This window comes from Danio rerio, chromosome 8, assembly GCF_052040795.2.
Source record: "Danio rerio strain M-AB ecotype USA chromosome 8, GRCz13ab, whole genome shotgun sequence".
In the NCBI taxonomy this organism is placed as follows: Eukaryota; Metazoa; Chordata; class Actinopteri; order Cypriniformes; family Danionidae; genus Danio; species Danio rerio.
Window position 1 is genome coordinate 18,407,068 of NC_141028.1, and position 13,583 is coordinate 18,420,650.

The window sequence follows — 13,583 nt, forward strand, 5'->3', positions numbered from 1 at the left end:
AGCATGTGAGGCTGACAGGGAGGTGTGGAGAAACCCATTTCCACAAATAAAGAGATCCTTTGCGAAAAATTGCTGGAATGCCGCGCTTCAACTCTTGCCTGGTCTTAAAGTCCTCCGGATTCAGCATTCGCGGGTAGAAATTTGACGCAGGTCAAGCAAAAATAAAATAAGCGACAAAAACACATATATACTGTAGCAACAAACATATTAAAACATTATGAATTCTAAAAATTACTAAAATAAATGACATTTTGGATACTTTTATATTGTTTTCTACAACGGCCAGTCGTTGCTATGGTATCAGGCAACGAAAACGAATTAAATTTTATTAAAATGTTGCGGTCATAAAATCTAAAAGTTGTGGCTGAATCGGTCAATTAACGCTGAATCTGAAAAAAAAAACAGCTCAAGTCAGCCTAGGGTGGCTGATTTTAACTGGTCGACCAGTGAGGTTTTAGAGAGGTTTTGGCCATTTTCAGGCTGGCTTCCAGCCAATACAGAAAAAAAAAACAGCATGAACAGTCTGACTTAACCTGGACATAGCTAGTTTTGACTTTTCTCCCAGCCTGGTGCCCGTGGTAGCACGTTCACCTCACAGCAAGAAGGTCGCTGGTTCGAGCCTCAGCTTGGTCAGTTGGCATTTCTGTGTGGAGTTTGCATGTTCTCCTCGTGTTTGCGTGGGTTTCCCTCCACAAGTCTAAAGACATGCGGTATAGGTTGAATTGGGTAAGCTAAATTGTCCGTAGTGTATGAGTGTGAATGAGTGTGTATGGATGTTTCCTGTGATGGGTTGCAGCTGGAAAGGCATCCGCTGCGTAAAACATATGCTGGATAAGTTGGTGGTTCATTCTGCTGTGGCTATCCCAGATTATTAAAGGGACAAAACCGAAAAGAAAATGAATGAATGAAAGAGTGTGTGTGGTGGAGAGATGTGCTTTTATTTATAGGCGACAATTTCAAAATTTACCCTGCTGGAAATGGCTGAAACCAGCCTTGAAATGGCTAAAACCCCTCTAAAACCAGTCTGGTCAACCAGCTAAAACAAGCTTAGGCTGGTTTAAGCTATTTTTTTCAGCAGAGTAAATATTGAAATAGTCAATTGTAAATAATAATAAAAATAAATAATTAATATACACTGTAACATGGGTTAAATCAGGTATAAATAACTCAGCAATGTAATAAATGCAGGTACCACTGTTAACATTTTCCAGTACCTGCCCTTGAAAAATAAGGAATGTCATGTCATGACTGTGAGGTAAATACACCCAACAGTACATAGCAAAATAAACAAATAAATTCAACTATTCTTGCAAATCTTGTTTCAATAATGTTCATACACTGATACAACACCCCCATGTTTTAATAGTTTAATATTTATTTTGTTTTAATTACATGTTACTTAACATATTTAAACAGTTGCCTCCAATAAGGGATATTAAAAAAATAAAATACAATTAGCCTGTTCTTAAAAGGCAGTCAGTGGCCAACATATAAGTGGTTTTCTTTTAGAGGCACACAAAGCTTATACTTACATACATACATACATACATACATGATCAACAACAGACAGAGCATAAGAGATCTTTTTAACAATAAGCAGAGCTGATAATAAAGAAGCAGCAGCCATAAACAGAAGGCCAAGCATTGGTTTGAAATGAGGAGTGTGAACATCTTTTTATTGTTTAATGCTCTATTAACAGTAGTGCTCAGAGTTTTCATAAGCTGCATTAAAATGTGTGAGAAAAGCCAGACTAGACACGAGGTTTGCGATTCCCTTCTATCATTATGTTCACATAGTTCTGTGTCCAAAGCCAAGCTAGATTTCTGAACAAAGAGAAAATGATTAATGTCAGAAGACAATACTGAAAATATTGAACACAGCGTTTAAAAGGGAGCACAGACTAAAGTCTGTGTGAAAGAAAAACCTTCACAAAGCAAATCTATTGTAGTCACCAAAGACTCCAGAATCCACCTAAACTCTTGAGACTGAACCTAAGGAGCAGGTTCTTATGTTTCAGGTAAAATGTGTGTCAACTCAGTGGCTCCACCTTCTGGTGAAACTACATATTTATATACAACTGAAATGATCACAACAGGTTACAAATATTGGTAGCAAGTCTAAAGTCACCATCTGTAAGGCTTATACTGATTTGTGCATATTAAACGAGACCAACTGTGCACGATTGATCCCCAGAGTGTGTTTTAAGTGTCTTTTGAAATGTGGCAGTGACTGAATGTTGTGCAAAAAAATGAATAAATGGGCAGCAGCTGCCCAAGCCAATGATTCTTCTTTCTGAATCGTCACTGGAAACATTGCATTGGAGCATTTAGTGTAATGGGTCAGTGTATCCTTTGGTCATTGGGTTTTCATTTTAAAAACGGATATTGAAAAACGAAAAACAAGCTGTTATTTGATTTTTGTTCTAAAAGTCGATACTTAATATTGAAATACATGATAAAAAACAAAAAAGCTAAATTAAAAAAAGATTTGATTTTCATTTTTTATTTTGATTAACAGAAAACAAAAATGAATAAAGGCTTGTTTTTTATATTCCGAAACCAGATAGGCCGAATGATTCAGTGATGCAATGCTGCCACACACAGGCTAGCCTACTAGGGGCTATTATTTTTTCCCACTTAATATTGTTATAAAAAATATTTTCTTATGATAACTGGATTTTGTTAAGACATGTTTTTCTCATTAAAGCCAGTTTATTGTATATATAATAATAATAATAATATCTATTTTTTATATACAATAATAATAATAATATATTATTATTTATTTTTTTACATTTTAAACGGAACAACATATTTGATCATATATGCATTATTTGCACCGCTTTACTGAACAGGTTTCTGAAAATAAAATGTTGTTCACAGTATCACAATCACAGTATGATTACTGTGTTATCTATCTATCTATCTATCTATCTATCTATCTATCTATCTATATATATATATATATATATATATATATATATATATATATATATATATATATATATATATATATATATATATATATATATATATAAAATCAGTGAATGATGCCTATCTGGTTTCAGAATATAAAAAACAAGCGTGTATTCGTTTTTGTTTTCTAGTGATTTTATTTTTTGTTATTCGATATAGAAACTAAAAATCAAATCACTTTTGAATTTCGTTTGAAAAACGTCTTGTATTTTTATATTCGTTAATGAGTTTTAAAACGACAATAGAAACCGGCTCATTTTTCATTTTTAAAATTCCAGTGACCAAAAGACTGACTGTAATGCTATGAAACTACTTAAAAAGATTCAATTGTTGTTTTGGAGTCACTGATTTTCTCTCGCCAAGGCAAGGATGAACAATTAGGCACTATAAAAGATATTAAAGCCAGCTTAAAAATGGCTTGATTTTTTATTTAATTTAAAATCCAATTTCTGGAACTGGATTTGTTCAATATTGTGTGCCACAATCACATTTTTAAATCACCTTTAACCATATTGCTTCGGCACTTCACATCAGAAACAAGACAAAGGGATAATTGTTTCAATGAATACTTCTGTATTCATGTATTCTGCATTGTTTGTTTTTATTCATATATAAAATAGATGATGTTTAGGATATGAATACACATGTAGTACAAGTTTACTGACAAACAATTCATAAATATGTACAATTTCATTATTTATAACAGATATTTATAAATTTGCGACGTCAAAAAAACAACTCTAGAAGTTTGTCATGATTTTGATTCTTCAATAATTGAGTTGGAGTAAAGAAAAGGTGTAAAGATTATAAAAGATCAAACTTTTGTTCGTTTCTAGATGTCATTAATGTTCTCATTTAGTAGGGTAGAAATTCAGCTCCATTAAAATGTTCCAAGCACCTCATTTACCACTGAAAGTCACAGGTCAAGTGGCAGATGGGAGGTTTTTATAGCATGTAGGATATGTTCCTGAGAGAGGACAGACATGCCCGCAATAAAAACCTCTAGTGTCTGTGGGGAAAAAAGTGAACGAAGCTGCTCAGCTTGTCTGCCTGTAAACTTCGGACAAATGCGTTTAATATTAGCCAAAAGAAATTGAGAACGGCACTCGTTGTTACACCTTTCGTCACAGAACTAAATACATTCACTGCATTGATAATAACCATATAATATACTTCAAATAAATGAGGAATAGACTTGTTCAATTGAACCGAGAATTAAATGATCTAAATAGAAAGCGATAGATTACTGGAAGTCTTTTGATCTGAGGCGTCTTATTTAAAAACATAGGAGTCACACCAACGTATTCAAGCCATAGGCTAAAGTGAGTCTGTTACCTTTTTCCTCCGTCTCGACTTGACCTTCATACTTTCATCCAGCCCATATCCGGAAAACTGGAGAACTCGGAGGGATGATTATTCACGTAGCTGGAGATGAAAGTATAAGGACTGTGCTATTGGTGGTTGTTCCAGCTCTTTCCTCCGTGTTGACGTGGCTCAGGTCTTGAGAGTGGTGTCCCGCTTGGGTCAGGACAGCTCAGATTTACTCAGGGCGATGGCCAGCTCCAGATCCTCCTGCTCCTGCTGGGTGAGACGGGCCACGCGCTCCCGCTCTTCTCTCTCGCTCTCCCGCTTGGCCCACTCTATCATGTCCTCCTCGGTGGGATACTGCTCCACACACACAAACACACAGACACATACACACACACCATAACCCCATCAGACAGCCTGGCAAATTAACACCTGTCTGAAGTAACACTTATTACTGAAGAGGGGTCATGCAAATACTAGACACATTCATGTATAATGTAACACATTCAAATATACAGTCTGGTGAGAGTGAGATGCTACAATTATGCATAGCGTTCGGTTTCATTAACAATACAAATGAGAATTCTGGTGTTTAAATTTACAGTTCACTCACACAAATGTATTCACTTAAATAAAAAATGTTAATATATTCAAATTAGAGCTGAACAATATTTTGTTTCAGCATCGATATCGCAGAGTGCACATTCGCAAATTACACACTGCAAGATCTGCAATGTTGAGTCTGAATTACATTTGAAAAAGAGCTACAGAATTGTATTTGATAACTGTATTTCTATGAATTATATAAAAAAATCTTACTTAGAATTTTTGTCCTGTTTCTAGTCCAAATATCTACATTTTAAAGCAAAAATAAGATTAATTTACCCCATTGGCAGATAATGAAAGAGGAAAAACTCTTAATTTTGACTTATTTCTTCTAAAGGTGAAAGCAAAACAATATTTTTACTTGATCTAAATGTTTTAGATATTTGGACTAGAAACGAGACAAAGCAAAGTAAGAAAAACATTTTTTTGCATTGTGATTATTCAATTTCTGTACCTGAATATGTTTGACTCTCCAGAAAACCATCAAATAAAGCTATTCAAACTATCTTGTGAAACTGTACTCGTGTCGCAATATTAATTGTAGAAAAACAAAATATCACAATATCAGTTTTCCAATATCGTGCAACCCCAATTCAAAGGAGGAATTTTGTACTTTTTTTGTTTTATCATTAAAACTATACCTAAATCTATTTTTAAATAATATGTAACTATATTTTAACCAAAATATGGTTTTCTTTTTATTTCTTTTTTTGTTATATACAGTTGAAGACAGTTGAATTATTAGTTATTAAAAATATTATATTTTATTATAATAAAAAACTCTACCAAGTAATTTATACTGGAATGATTTTTCTAACCTTTTAAATACAAAACCATTTAATAACTAACTTTTAATAACTAACTTTTGTCTTTGCTTTGATGGCATAACTTAGTATTTTTCTAGCTATTTTATGCTTGTATTCATCTTAAAGTGCATTTTAAAGGGAATATATAACCATATATACATACATACATACATGTGTGTGTATGTATATACAGTTAAAGTCAGAATTATTAGCCCCCCTTTGACTTTTTTTTTCTTTTGAAAATATTTCCCAAATGATGTTTAACAGAGGATAGAAATTTTCACGGTATGTCTGATAATATTTTTTCTTCTTGAGAAAGTCTTATTTGTTTTATTTTGGCTAGAATAAAAGCATATTTAAATATTTTGAAAACCATTTTTAAGGTAAAAATTATTAGCGCCTTTAAGATATATTTTGTTTCGATAGTCTACAGAACAAATCATCATCATATAATAACTTGCCTAATTACCCTAAGCTGCCTAGTAAACCTAATTAACCTAGTTAAGCTTTTAAATGTCACTTTGAGTTGTATAGAAATTTCTTGAAGAGTATCTAGTCAAATATTATTTACTGTCATCAGGGCAAAGATAAAATAAATCAGTTATTAGAAATGAATTATTAAAACTATTATGATAGAACTGTGTTGAAAAAAATCTTCCCTCCGTTAAACAGAAATTGGGGGGAAAATAAACAGGGGGGCTAATAATTCTAACTTCAACTGTATATGTATATAAAATCCAGTTGAAATTGAAGTAATAACAACCCTAATAACTGATTTATTTTATCTTCGCCATGATGACAGTAAATAATACTTTACTAGATATTTTTCAAGACACTTCTATACAGCTTAAAGTGACATTTAAAGGCTTAATTAGTTTTAATAGGCAGGTTAGTGTAATTAGGCAAGTTACTGTATACCGGTGGTTTGTTCTGTAGACTACCGAAAAAATATAACTTAAAAGAGAATTATCTACTGTAGAACTGAGCGTTCAAAAAAACCTGTCTCAAGTATAATGATGACATACAAAAAATCCCACAAAGATCAACATGCAAGAACTGTTACATTTAGAAACATAAAAGGAAAAATTACTAATGTGCTACAGCTACTGACACAGAAGGATGGGAGATACAAGATGTGTGCCATGATGCAATTCATAGAGCTTCACAGCTAACATCAGCTCATAAGCCTGCAGACACATGAGACTTGACGTAAAATAAAAAGTAATTTAACACCAATATAAGAAATATGCTTAATGATTACTCATTTCATTGCTGATGTTTTAGTCTGATGTTTTATTCGTCTGATGCACTCATGTGTCTAGGCCTGGATTGCTCATACGGCCCATCATGAACATGCAGGTATTTCACACAGAAGTAAAGGTGTAGACAACAATGGATCGAGAGAGTAATCACTACAGTTAGCTGGAAAGCACTTCAACACAAATCATGAAAACAAAAAGAAGTCATCTCTCTCTTGAAGTCTCTTCATTAGCAAAGAGTTGCGCCTTCATAAGGCTTAATTTATTGGATGCATCAACGTATAAAGAGAGCTCACATGGATAAGTTTTAATTTAAAAAATAATAATAATAATACAGAAAGGAGCCAACAAGTGCTGTTATAAGCTTAGCTGATTATTGAATTTGGCATATATAAAAACAAAACATACTGTATGTCTTCTAAAAATAAAAAAGGTGGTGCATGAATGATGGGATGCAGATGGAACCAAGAACCAATGTGTGGGAAGTAGCAGCCCAACAGAACAAGTGGACACAGTGATTAGTTCGTGCAGTGCAAGGCAAGGCAAATCAGTGAATAAAAGTACGACAGGGCAATAAACGTGCAAGCCTCAACCAATGGTGGAGAACATGACAAAAGAGCACAGGGGGATGAATTGAAAACAGCCAATAGCAAGCAGCCCCACCTCTCCTTCCACAGCCAGTGAGAACTTATATGCGTGATGTTAGGAATACTGCGAAGTCATAACAATAGTAGGTTTAAATAACACTGGGGTTTTGTTTTAGTAGAAGCGTTAGCCTTGATTCAGTTTCGCTATTGGATAAATAATTTCATTACAAGCTCATATGTATTTACAAAAAATAAAATAAAAAACAGGAACAGTGACAGTTTTGTGGCTTTCACATAAAGCAAGAGTCGTCAAAATATTGGACGAGGAGCCTTCCGGGAAAACAAACGGGCTATGAGGGGTCGAGAGGTCAAGGCTGCTGCATTGCGCAGGTGAAATGTCAGGGTCACTACTGGGGGTCAGGAGAGGGAGAGGGGGAGGAGCTCACTTTGTCAAAGCTGGCAAATCGGTTGGGGTCGCACGGGGCTTGGTGGGGTGAGGAAGGGGCGAAGGGGTCTGGTACCGAGTCTTTAGCGGGAAGGGAGGAGAACTCTGCTGATCCCTGGGCCTTGAACAGACCGCGGCGGTGAAATGACTCGGACGACTCCGATCGGTGGATGTTGGACCGCTTACCTTTAACACATACACATAGAGACAACACAGCACTCAAATACAGGTGACGTTATGGAGCCTTGTGGTCCATTATTTTCTGAACTAAGCAATTAAGTCAATCTGGAATCTGGTTTGTTCAGATTAGACATGCACCAATCAACTGGCAAAAAATCAAATGAAGGAATTGTTTTTTTTGTATTTGTTTTTAGTTTTTTTTTTAGAAACTTTTGATCGACAACCTGCTGATTTGCGCTTTAAATAAGCCAGTCTCTGTTATGACTTGCATAAAATCAGCACTGCAATGATTTTAATGTTACGAGCCAAGCACATTAACATTAACAAACTGAACAAATATTTTCTTTGCAATACTTGATACTGCAATACTTAAATGACTGTGTGATGTTTTTAACATTTAATTAAATGCTGTACTAATATGACGTGTTTGGACGGTTTCTATCACAACTCATATTTAGGTGATTATTTGAGGCTTGATATGTTGAAAACAATGATAAGGATGTTTATTATTTTCATTTGTAAATACCTCTAAAAAAGGCTATAGTAAACATCTATTTTTAATGTACTATGGGCAATACCTATTCCACCAACAGGCAGAATGAATTCACTGTTATTATGCATTTCTACTGTTCCTTATACATTTATGTTTTTAAGTAAAATCATTTCACAAAGCTAAAGTAAAATAGTATAATTTTACTTGCAAAGCAATAAATTGAAAGTAAACAAATATATATACAAAAAAACTATATATATATATATATATATATATATATATATATATATATATATAAGGAATAAAATGAGGATTTGGAGAAAAATATATAATAAAAATGAAAAAATAAAGTAATAATTTGCATCAGAAAATTTGTTTGCAAAAGAAAAAAAAGAAAGAAATGGTCAACCTGAATCGGCCATGAAATAATGGTCAGTGCATAAATAGATAAAATTCATTTTACCTGGGGGTGGAGGTGGAGGTCTGGTTGGGGTTCCTGTTTTGGGTGGTAATGCTGGCGGTACATCTGACTGGGTGTCCTCCTTGAATAAATTCTTGTTTGTACTGGAGTCAAATGGATCATTGCCATTAGACTGAAAGGCAAAATAAAAAGCTCAGTGGCTGCAGTCGGGTCCATTTAAATCATATGGTTGGCAACTCAGCTGAAATACTGGACTTGGTTTTACGTTCAAGATCCTTACCTTTGCTAAGCTGCTGAAGTCTGCAAAACCTCCGCCAAAAGTCTCATTGCCAAATACTGCAGCAAAAGGGTCTGAAACAAAGTAAGGTACAGTTTTTTATAGCTGATGAACTGAACTGACCACACGTAGGCAGCTGAAAACATTCGAAAACATCAGTCTTTTTTACATGAATAAATAATAAATGCTTTAAATATATGCTTAAAGAACACAACCAGTTGAGTTATTACTACAGTTCTTTAAAGTTAAAATTAGCAAATGTCCAGCCAATCACATTCATCTGCTAATATTTTTACATATATCTAATATAAAAACTGGATCATGTTGCAAATTGTAATGTTCATTTCAATGTCATAAAATTGCTTTTATGACAGATTTTTATTTTAATTTATATTTGTTTAAATACGAATCCTGGGATATAAGTATCAATAGTGGATTATCAAGTGAACAAAATCAGTACAGTAAATCTAGCTCTAATACCTGTTTTATCTGGGTCTGAGTTGGCGACAACTGTAGTTCCTCCAGGAGCAAAAGGATCATTGGCTGATGCTGGTCCATCTCTCTGAAAGAAAGAGAAAAAAACAATCTTACAGATCCTACATCTAATCAGTTGAGGCACAATCTATGATGAGTGCAAAACAGAACACATTTTATATACTGCATAAAGCATTAATGCACTCACCGCAACCACATCTGATCCTCCAAACGGGTCGTGTCCTGTGCCAGACGAACTGAACGGATCAGAGTCTGCCAGTGCGTCCATTTTGGATCCAAATGGATCAGTGTCCTGGAGGTTACCACTACTAGAAGCAAATGGGTCTGGAGTGACAGCATTGGTGGTCTTGGATGTGAATAGATCAGGCTCTTTTGGGCCTGTGGTGTTGAATGGGTCAGAGGAGCTGAAAGGATCTCTTGAAGGGAAGCTGCCAGAAGACTGCTTGAAAAAGTTGTCTGCTGCAAATGGGTCTGTGCCTTTAAAAGGATCCCCGCCGAAAGGATCTGGATAGCAAAACAACATTTGTAAAATCTGCAAATAGATATTTTACAAACACTTCTAACATGAATAAATACATAAATATGCACCTGAAATGTCAACTTTTGCAAAAGGATCTTCAGTGAATGGATCACCTGCAAAAAATAGTTTTGAATATATTTACTAAGTCAATTAACTGTTACTATTATTAAAAAAATAACTTAAAGTACATTTATTATGACAATCTAGACCAGGTATGTCCAAACTCTGTCCTGGAGGGCCGGTGTCCTGCATATTTTAGTTCCAACCCCAATTAAACACACCTGAACCAGCTAATCAAGCTCTTTCAAGGTTTACTAGAAACTTACAGAGTAGGGATGGGAAGATTAACCGATATGTATCGATACGCGGTCATGCGCGTGCACGATGCGAGTGCATCGGTTGAGCAGCAGAGGATGAATGAAATTTTGGAAGCAAATCGAGATGCATCGTTTTTTGCGAGATGCATCGATTATTCCGAGATACAGCTTATATTTTTAATATAGAATGTATTTTTTATTTATTAACAAGTGTTGTCAACCTGTTTTTGGCGCATAATTTAATCGACCTACATAAAGTAAGCCTTAGCAACGGATTTGCGGATGTGTACACTTACACTACAACTCAGTGTATCAGGTGTGCGGATGAAGCTAGTGGAGCGCCCTCAGAAAGCGCGAGAAGCAAAACAAACATTCCCCACTGAGTTTTAAATCTAAAGTATGGCAAGCAACATTATGGATTTAAGGATGGACGACATGACAGGACAGATGCAATTTGCAAAATGTGCCGCGCATCTGTAAAATACGCGGGCAGTACGACTAATCTGAAATCTCACTTGAAGCGGCGCCACGGTGTTGTTGTGAAAGCATCTTCCAGTGTTTCTGCATCCCCGGCTTTCGCACTGCTTCAACCAGCTCCAAAAGTGGTGAGAAAAGCATTGCAAGTTTTTTTTTCCATGCGCAACAGTTCTGCTCGCTCTACGCCAATAACGAATGCTATTGCATTGTTCATCTGCAAAGATATTCAGCCTAGTGTCACGGAGAACAAAGGTTTTAAACACCTCCTCCTGTTAATTTTTATTTAATTATAATAATAATAATAATATTAATAATAATAATGATAAAAATAATTGGGTGTCACGGTGGCACAGTGGGTAGTTTGACCACCTCACAGCAAGAAGATTGCTGGTTTGTTATATTTTTATTAGCCTGTTGTTTACAGTGACAGTGATGTTTCAAAGCAGCATAACACTGCTAGTTCACAACCTTAAGTTTTGAATAATCAGTGGCAAAATACATCTTTGTAAAACTTGTTTTCATAGTTGAAAAGTTAAATCACAATTTTTGTTGTGCAATGCTAAATTTATTTATGTTGAAAGAGTGCAAATATATACATATTTTTTTTAATATATATTGCACTTATACATTCTGTTTATCTTGAAAATACTTAAATAATATGTGCTATATGTTCTAAAATGGCCCTCTACTGTAAACTGACACTCTGGCTCTGAGAGAAGAGCCAGTTTGTAAAAAAAAGTCTTGGTTTTGCTTGGTTTATAAATAATCAAACTCATTCAATGGCACAGCATCCTCTTTCACATCATCTCATAAACTTGATCTAATTAGTTAGTGCTGAAATATCGCATCATATCGTGATATGGGTGTGAATCGTATCGTGTTGCATCGCAATATGTCACAAATGTATCGCTAATATATCGGATCGTATTCTTTGTATCGAGATGCGTATCGGATCGGCATTATAGCTTAGATGCCCAACCCTATTACAGAGAGATGCGTTGAAGGAAGTTGAAGCTAAACTATCCAGGACACCAGCCCTCTAGGACTGAGTTTGGACACCCCTGATCTAGATAATCTATTTTTCTAAAGATTTTAATTTGTACAAAATAAAATAATATTGTGATGAAGTGTAGGGAAAATCTGATAGGAAGTGGGGGAAAATAAAGAATGAATTCATCAGACGCTGCATTCGAACGAAGTTCATGATCGAATGTGTCAAAACATGTTGCCATGCGTTTTACAAGCTGTGCCACTCACGCTGCTGTTTGCCGCTCTCTTTAGTTATGTTGTCTCCGTCAATCAAACGGTGATGGGTGGGAATCACTCAACTAGCTCATTCCAATGAGGTGTGCTATTTGCACTTAGACACTACAACATTTTACACCTTTACATCAGAACATTACTTTTCTAATTCACTCACAGTGCAGTGTTCAGACCCCACTGCGTTAACCGCATCAGCTAAACTCTCCCGCTTTATTTTTTTCTTTTGTTATTAATTCTGAAGGACAAACTTGCAAATTACACCGTTTTTCTCCAGTCTACCTCCAAAAGCAGCACCTCCAATTCACATTCCGTTCAAACTTTCTCTTTTTGCTTGCTTTTGCCATTGCTTTTTTGTTTGGTTTTGCCAAAGTAGTCATTACCAAATTTATTAGGGGGAGGAGGCAGGGAGGGGTTTTGCGCTCGTGTACATGTGCTCAGTTTTACGCTAATTCGGATGTACAAAGAGAATATCGTACGCACATTTACAGCTTTGTGCATACGCAATGTTTTAGAATGATTTCAACGCAAGTCTTTATACATGAGGCTCCAGGAGATCGGCTGAATAGAAAAAATGGGTAAAACCCAACTGTTTAACTCTAGGGGACTTGTAAAATGAGCCCACTTACTAAAAAAAGTTAAGTTTTCCTTTATTAATACATAATTTATTATTAGTCATATTGAACATTTTATACAAACATTTTTAGCAAATGTTTGCAGCCTTGCAAACAAGAACAGCATGTTAAAATATACATTTTTTTTTTTATTTGAGATTTTAAAATATTTTTCCCTAAATCATGCATCCATACGGAACCGTCTGATTGTGTTTTTGTTGATGTTTCTACTTGGAGTGCAGATCTTACTGTCAGTGAAAGGGTCAGACTGGAAGAAGTCAAGGCCAGGGCCGGTAGGCGGGTTGCTGGGTGGCTCTGTGTCTGGCTGAGCAGTTTCTCTCTTCTCTGGCTCCACAGTCTCTGCCTACAAGACACAAATCCATTAGCATAAGTTTATGAACTCCCACCTACACATTTCCTGACAATATGGCCATCACATCATCTAAAAATAATACACCCATCAGAGTTGGTGGTACATATCTGCTAAAATAAAATAAAGTAAGAGATTATGGATTTGGTGTTTGAACTAAGCAGTGAATATT

At 35.2% G+C, this 13,583-nt stretch overlaps 1 protein-coding gene across 5 annotated transcripts in view; it reads right to left on the reverse strand.

Moving 5' to 3' along the window:
* Positions 1-3,526: 3,526 nt before the first annotated feature.
* Positions 3,527-13,583, reverse strand: part of eps15 (epidermal growth factor receptor pathway substrate 15) — a 41,817-nt gene continuing 31,760 nt past the window's right edge. For 3 of the 5 annotated variants that reach the window (XM_087264436.1, XM_087264435.1, XM_087264432.1), the window contains 8 exons: positions 13,291-13,405; positions 10,442-10,486; positions 10,041-10,357; positions 9,839-9,920; positions 9,362-9,432; positions 9,124-9,253; positions 7,989-8,173; positions 3,527-4,641 (listed from right to left, as the gene is read on the reverse strand). In XM_087264436.1, coding sequence (XP_087120562.1) covers positions 4,501-4,641; positions 7,989-8,173; positions 9,124-9,253; positions 9,362-9,432; positions 9,839-9,920; positions 10,041-10,357; positions 10,442-10,486; positions 13,291-13,405 — 1,086 coding nt within the window. In that variant the 3' untranslated portion in view covers positions 3,527-4,500. The remainder of the gene's footprint in view (positions 4,642-7,988; positions 8,174-9,123; positions 9,254-9,361; positions 9,433-9,838; positions 9,921-10,040; positions 10,358-10,441; positions 10,487-13,290; positions 13,406-13,583) is intronic. The other 2 variants (XM_087264433.1, XM_087264434.1) reach the window with 2 other exon arrangements.